This window comes from Charadrius vociferus, unplaced genomic scaffold (genome assembly GCF_000708025.1).
Source record: "Charadrius vociferus isolate BGI_N301 unplaced genomic scaffold, ASM70802v2 scaffold1317, whole genome shotgun sequence".
In the NCBI taxonomy this organism is placed as follows: Eukaryota; Metazoa; Chordata; class Aves; order Charadriiformes; family Charadriidae; genus Charadrius; species Charadrius vociferus.
In genome coordinates, this window is record NW_009649275.1 from 15,716 (window position 1) to 23,274 (window position 7,559).

Here is a 7,559-nt window from a genome sequence, read left to right on the forward strand (position 1 = left end):
AAGCTGTGGCTGCCCCATCCCTGGAGGTGGTCAAGGCCAGGTTGGACGGGGCTTGGGGCAACCTGGGCTGGGGGGAGGTGGCCCTGCCCAGGGCAGGGTTGGGACTAGATGGCCTTTAAGCTCCCTTCCAACCCAAACCATTCTATGATTTCCCCTTCTCCATTGTCAGTTATTTCCACAAAGGTTTGCCTGGAAAACGGGTGTTTGAAGGACGGTAGACCCAGAGTTTCTCCTCTTGCGTTAACCTTGCTCATGCTTTCTCCCCCCCGCCCCGTAGAGCAATGCATGACGTTTCTCTACCAAAATAATTTTCCAGCCGACAAAAAAGCATCCAAACAAAACTTAAGCAGAAACAGGCATGTAAAAAAGGCTGTTTAACAACATTTGTCACAACTGTCTGACAGTGAAGGAGCTCTGAACCAAAATGGGCTCTTGCCTGACTCAGCCAGTGCTGCTGCTTTTGCATTTTTTTTCCACAAGGCTCAACGCCATCGACAACAAGGTGCCAGACGATATATCCAGACTCTTTTATTACTAAAAGGAATGAATCGTGTCCTTGCAGTGTCACAACACTTCAAACTCTCAGCAGTGCTCTCCCCTCTTAAGAGACACTGAATATGAGCAATAACACAGTTTCTGAAGGAGAATGTTTAACGAGCATCTACATCTTCTGTTTTTGTAGGATTTGGAAAATTGAACGAACAGAGAAGACCTGTAACAACGTGGTAAATTAAATGGAACACAACTTTAACGTTATGCAAAATGAAAACCATACTGCAGGCTCCCCGGTCATTTTACGCCTGCAGGTGAGGACCTCAGCCTTCAGGAATCCTCTCTCGGGGCTCTGTGCTGCTGACCCCCAGGAGCTCCGTGATTTAACTGCGGGAACAAGCTGCCTCTCGGGCTCTGCTCCGCTCTGTAGCTGCCATTTCCTGAAGAGGCTCCTTTCAAACAGCCACAGGGTCAACGCTTCCTTTCTCAAAGCATTCCATGCAAGTGTGTGTTTCCTGACACTTGTTTAGTGGACAATTAGTAACTTTAACTCACTTGTTTTCAGCCCGGTCCCTGGACTCTGGACCCTCAGCAGCCTAGGGGTAACGTTTCAGATATTCTCCAGCCTGAAGCGTTACAAATTGTTCTGTGGGCTGATGTGATTTCTCTCCCATGTGGATTCATGGCTGGCAGTAACTCAGAGCACCGCAGACTTTCCACACAGCTCCAACACACCCCGAACAGCTACAGGCACCAGTGAAAGCTGGGAAACAGCTCCGCCGACCATTTCAACGCGGTCTGCAGAAAATAGCCCCCCAACCTCTTCCCTTTGCCTGGGAGGGGGCTCAGGATGACTGTTTGACAGCCTCCTCCTCCTGCCACCATCCAGCACAGAGCTGGGAGATCCTGCCACGGCCCTGCAAGGGTGACAGCCAAGGGGGCCGCGAACCCCCCAGCTGGACGGGATTTTCTATATGGAGTGCATTACAGACCCCCTGATCTCTGCGCAGGGCCAACCCGCCAATGTCAGGTGTGTTTCCTCCACGTGACTTTCCTGATGCTTCATGAAACTCCTCCTGAGCACAAACCTTTTCCTGCAGAGGGGGCACTGGAAGAGCCCCTCTCCCGAGTGCTGGCGCTGGTGTTTTAGAAGATAATCCTTTCTCCTGTAGCTTTTGTCACACTCGGAACACTTGTATGGCCTCTCTCCGGTGTGAGTCATCTGGTGTCTGACAAGCCACGAATGGCAAACGAAGCTTTTCCCGCAGTCGCTGCAAATGTAGGACTTGCCCCGGCCCTGGCTCTGCTGCTGGCTTGCCGGGCTGCCCCTGGGCGCCAAGTGCTGCCTGCATCTGCTGCACGCCTCCGACTTGTCCTGCGGGTGATCCCAGCAGGGGCCGGCCAACAGGTTTTCTGCAGGGAAGTTCTCCTCGCTCTCCGCAGATGGCTGCTCATCTCCGACGAGGCCGTTATGGTCACGAAGCCTGGTTCCGCCCGCAGGGTTTTGTCCACGCTCAGTGCGAGTCGCCAGCTGCGGCCCCGCAGGCAGCCCCTCGCCGGAGGCAGAAGCAGCCCCCTGCCCGATGGGGTTCATTTCTTTCTCACCGGGAGCACACAGCTGTGAGTGCAGCAAATGGAACATCCTTTCGCTGAGACTCTTCTCACACGTAGGGCTTGGAAACATCTCCCCTTCTCGGGCTCCCTGGGGAGTCTGAAGATGTTCGTGCTGGCTGGAGTTTCTCTCACATTTGCTGTACGAGCATGGTCTCTTGCTGACACTGTTTTCCTGAGTGCTGAAGAAATCTAAGTGCTCGCCAAACCCTCGGTCGTACCGAGTGTCACCCACAAGGCTGTTCCCGGTGGTGTTTGTTTCTATCATTTCTGAATTCCACTGACTGTCCCATGTCGCTCCGGGGCTAGGATCCTTGGAAAACTTCTCTCCAGGTCTTCCTGGTACCTCTGAGTCACACACCGTGCTTTCAAAGCAATCTGCCGGAGGGTCCCTCTTCGTATTTTCACCGTGCACTGAAACAGATAGATTTCAGAGTCTTTCAATTAAGAAGTCTCTTAGGAGTATCCCTCCAAGTCTACAGCCGTGCCATGCTAATGGACAGAGAAAGTAAATAAGATGGGAGGTTTTAATACTAAGGGGGAGAGCAAATACCAGCGATCCACTGAAACAAAATCTCCAGGAAAAGAGAGTATCTTTTTGCAATTATTTTTTTAAAATCTACACCAAAAAAAAAATCACTAATGCAACGTCTTATCTTCACCCCCTCATTCAGATGTCTGAAGTCTGAGACCTAAGGTCCCTGACAGAGCAGACACGGTCACACAGAATCACAGAATTGTCTGGGTTGGAAGGGACCTTTAAGACCATCGAGTCCACCCGTTACCCCAGCCCTGCCCAGCCCACCACTAACCCACGTCCCTCAGCACCGCGGCTACACGGCTTTTAAATCCCTCCAGGGATGGCGACTCCACCACTGCCCTGGGCAGCCTGTGCCACTGCTTCACAACCCTCTCCGGGAAGAAATTTTCTCCAAATATCCATCCTAAACCTCCCCTGGTGCAACCTGAGGCCATTTCCCCTTGTGCCATCGCCGTTTCCTTGGGAGCAGAGACCGACCCCCCCTCACTACACCCTTCTTTCAGATAGTCACACCTCAGTGCTCTCAGCTGCTCTCCAGACACTCCACCAAGCACGTAGAGAAGCAAGGGTCCGGTCCAAGCTTAGGCACCCAAGCCAGCTCAACACATCCGTGTGGGTGCACCCCTTCTTGTATGTGAACCGTTGTCTCTGCAGGCTGGGCATGTCTCTGAGGGGAGACACTCTCCGGCTGTGTCTTTGTTCAGAGAACTCGGAGCCATGCTGAGCGGAGGAAGCTTTCGTACCTTAGAAGTGATCCCCAGACAGGCACACAGCTCCAGCTCGATGACTGAGAGCTGTTAGTGAGACAGCCCCTTCCCAAGACACCTCTCCTGCTTTCCTCAGAAAACATTTACGACTCCTGATAATCCAACCCAAAAAGGTACCCGGCGCTGTAGCTGCTTAGGCACAGCTCTAGATTTGCCGTTGGACAAAACTGTTCTGCTGACCTGCAAATTCCCTCTTTCTGGAATTACCATTTCCTGCGACAAATACCCAGTGTTTCATTTTCCAGATGACTTCCATCAACGCTCTTCAGCCCGGCTTTCTAACGCTCTGTGATTTTTCTGTCCCTTAAGACCCGTGGCCCTTCCAACATCTGCCAGTTGCTACAGGAAGACTCCACTGAGCATCACGAAGGACCACGGGTCTCTCAGCAACGCCAGCCAGCTGACTCCACTGTTATCAGCACCGCATAAACACCCTGAGCTCTTATTTCTCCATCTGCGTACTAGGACGTCAGCACACAAACATGTTACCACAGGCCAAGCTAAAGCATGAACATAAAAGGCACCGGTTGCCCTACAGCGGTTGTCTAAGCATGTCCTCTCACCCCAGTTAACTCCAGGTTACGTCTAAGCATGGACCGGAAGGTCTGGAACAGAGTCGGCTGGGGAGCCCACCCTGTGAGCTCTCTCAGAGCAGTTGGAACAGGTCTCCCTCGGGGAGGAGTTAAGCGGAGCTGATCCAACCTTACACCAGGGCAATATCCTAGATGACCTTTTTTCTGTGGGGCAAAATCATTCATGTTGGCAGTTCCCATGCAGCTCCCACCACACGGAGAGTTTATCCCTTGATTTACTCTATAGTAACTCCACCACGTGCCCACGAATGTTTAAATAACTCACATGAAGTGAAGGAATTCCAGGCTACCAACTGATTTCGATACAAAATATTCCTCTGCACCCGCTCCTCAGTTACCCACTTGAGAGCTATACTGAGTGGTCCGGGGTTGTGGCCCAGAAGATTGTATTTAGAATCAGAGAATCGCAGAATTGTCTGGGTTGGAAGGGACCTTTAAGACCATCGAGTCCACCCGTTACCCCAGCCCTGCCCAGCCCACCACTAACCCACGTCCCTCAGCACCGCGGCTACGCGACTTTTAAATCCCCCCAGGGACGGCGACTCCACCACTGCCCTGGGCAGCCTGTGCCACTGCTTCACAACCCTTTCCGGGAAGAAATTTTCTCCAAATATCCATCTTAAACCTCCCCTGGCGCAACCTGAGACCAGGTTTCCTCTTGTCCTAAATTTAATATGCCTATCCAAACTTGCACACCCGTTCCCTGAGGTGAAGCCTTGACCCAAAGATGAATATTAACTTCACCTCAAACATAACCCATGCTCCAAGCACGTTCCGCACGAAAACTCCTCAGAAGGAATGTCAGCCTGTACATCCCCAAGCAGCACGTCCTAAAAGTGTTTTGCATTAAAGCTGCCTTCTCTTTTGCTGCAGGATAGCTCTCCTGCTTGGGAACGCAAAGTCGGGGCTCCCCATCCACTGGTACCAGGTTCAGACACCATCAAGCCAGTGGGAAGCACAAACTCGATCCGTAAGGCCCGAGCACAGCGCTGTGCTTGCCTAAAGAGAAACCCAAGACAACGCCTATGACAGTTTTAGGTCAGCTGAAGGAGGAAGGAGCCTCTTCAGCGGACAGAACCTGAAAATTTTGTGAACAAATATTAACTATCAGACTGAGGTTTGTTCCAGTCCTTTCACGGCTTACATTATAAGGTTGCAACATTTAATATAGTATCAAAAATGCTCTAAATGCAATTCACTGTCCCGGAAATCTCAGCTGAAATCCATTACTGACCTGTACTTGGATCTGTAGAGATTTCTTCTTTCTCCGAGTCTTGTCGTTCAGGGCAGCGTGGCTCCTCCTCTTGTTTAATCCACGATAAAACATTGGTTGCGTAAGTCTGAAATCCTGCTCATTGGGGAGAATTTACACAATTGAGAAACACTGGAGAAAGATGCAAAGCACAGAAGATTCGGGTACTCACAAAGATCAGAAAAGTGCTAACAAAGCCTCAGGAAAGCCACATGACATGAAGAGCCACCTGAGGGGTAATTCCTGCAGTGGGAGTTTTTGCCAGGGAATCCTCACCTGCGTCAGGGTCTCTCGGGAGGTCCTCGCCCTCCGCGCCTGGCAGCTCCCTGGCATACGCCTCCTTGCCTTTCTTGGTCTGACTCGAAGCCTCAGGCTCATAAAACGCTTGCTCTGCTAAAGGAGAAAATTCAAGACAAGCATAATCACAAGAGCGTAAGCTCAGGATTTCACAAGGGTGAAACTTGCTCTTGTTTGCATTTTTGTTTTCTCCTAAGCCAAGCTCCCACAAGCCCAGCCTCTAAATGAAACCCGACGGAAAGGTCTAAAAATCCCAGTTTGCTGCATATGCTGGGAGCCAAGCAAAATGACAGTGGAGCCAACAGACAGAGCTGCTACTTTTTGTAAAGAGTAAGGACAGCCAAGCTCCAAAGCAGAAGAGTTTATTTGTAATGCAAAGAGGTACCACCAAGTGAGAAGGCAAGAAAGAGGTCTCCGGGCTGCGCAGCGTCCTTGTACAGAGACAGCACTACCAAGGAGTTGGTGCACTCACTCGTGCACGCAGAAAAACCACAGAGGAGAAAGGAGGAGGGAAAAGGCAACCTGGAGCCTCTGGCTGCGCAGGAGGAGAGGCACAGCAGCCCTGAAAGAGAAGGCTGCAGGGGACGCGGAGCTGAGGAGGTGCCACAGCTCCGATCCCCCTGGAGCCAGAGCAGCCCGCACAGTCCTGCCTCCACGCCGTCGCTGCCCTGTGCAACAGATGGCACCAACCACAGACCTCATTCTGGCACTGATTTTTGCCTTCTCCAAGTTAACGCATTGGCCTCAAAAAGTGACTAACAGCCCACTTTGCACTAGATTATTTAACCAGCTTAGAGCTATCAACTTGAGGGAAGCAAAATAAGGAATTTAAGGGAGAATGAAACATTTTCTATACCACACTGCCCTGCTTGGATGAAAACCAGCCACAAACTCTGCAAACTCCAAAATGGCTGTGAGAAGGGAAAGATGAAATACCAGCCCTTACCCGTCAGGACTGGTGGAGAGTCTGTTCAAAACTTGTGAGCTTTTTATAAAAGATTCGGAATACTTGAGAAGAGGGGAAAAAAAACCACCAAAACCAACAAACCCAACCAACCAACCCTTGAATTTTAATCCCTCTGTTTCATTTTCCCTCCAAGGTACGCAGTTACTCACCCGGGCAGGGCTCTTCAGGAGCTTCCCCAGCCTCCTCCTCCTGCTGCTCTGCAGTGCACAACTCTTCCTCTTGCTTAATATGGATTATGCTGTCTTCTGTTAATAGGAAACAATGCTATTTTAATTCCACACACAAAATTAATTCCAATTCTTATCCCATCCCAGGCACAGCAGCTCCGTTCTAGGTCACATTCTAGAGAAAACCTCAATTCAGTTCTAGTTCTCGCTGACCAAGGCCTCTTAAAACAGACCTAAAATACTTGTCACAAAAACCTCAGCAGATGTTTGCGCTTCAGAAACACAAATGTTTCATGCAAGAGTAACGTCCGTTTTGTTCTGGCGCCCGTTAGCAAATGAAACCAAGTTCTACATGGCCCCAGGAGAGGACGGTGCCACTTGAATGCTCGTTCTCGAGTTTTGTTTGTCTTTTGGCTCTGCCAGTTATGCCATCCCCTTTTCAGCTGCTTCTTGGTAAAACGCGCACCTCTTCTCACCCGTCAGAAAAGCACTAGTGAGAATTATGGGTGAAACTTATCAAAAAAAGAAAAAAAGAGTCTATGAAATAAATATGGAAAAACAGATGGGCTGATGCTCTGCGCATTACCTTTATAGCTCTGTAACACAATCAATGAATTAAGAGGAATACTTTGTGCGCATGTAAAAACAACCAAATTGTGTACGTTTGTGCACAGAGAAGAGAAACTCCTCTTGACAGCCAACCTTCAGGCTGGGAAACCGACCCTCACCCCGCTTCGGCTGGCCAGGCAGACGCGGCCAAACGGCGAGGGGGACTGCGGGTTCGGCACAGGCAACTGCAGGCGGCTCGGACACCGGGAGAGGAGAAAAAAAAAAAAAAAAAGGGGGTTTGGTTTAGGGTTGGGGGAAGACTG

At 50.5% G+C, this 7,559-nt stretch overlaps 1 protein-coding gene across 1 annotated transcript in view; it reads right to left on the reverse strand.

Annotated features, from left to right (window-relative positions):
- LOC104290002 (zinc finger protein 282-like) overlaps positions 1–7,559 on the reverse strand; it is a gene marked incomplete at its 5' end in the record, with an annotated part of 30,975 nt that overhangs the window by 6,363 nt on the left and 17,053 nt on the right. Inside the window, 4 exons of the mRNA XM_009889049.1 lie at positions 1,475–2,517; positions 5,239–5,355; positions 5,533–5,615; positions 6,666–6,765. Coding sequence (XP_009887351.1) covers positions 1,475–2,517; positions 5,239–5,355; positions 5,533–5,615; positions 6,666–6,765 — 1,343 coding nt within the window. The remainder of the gene's footprint in view (positions 1–1,474; positions 2,518–5,238; positions 5,356–5,532; positions 5,616–6,665; positions 6,766–7,559) is intronic.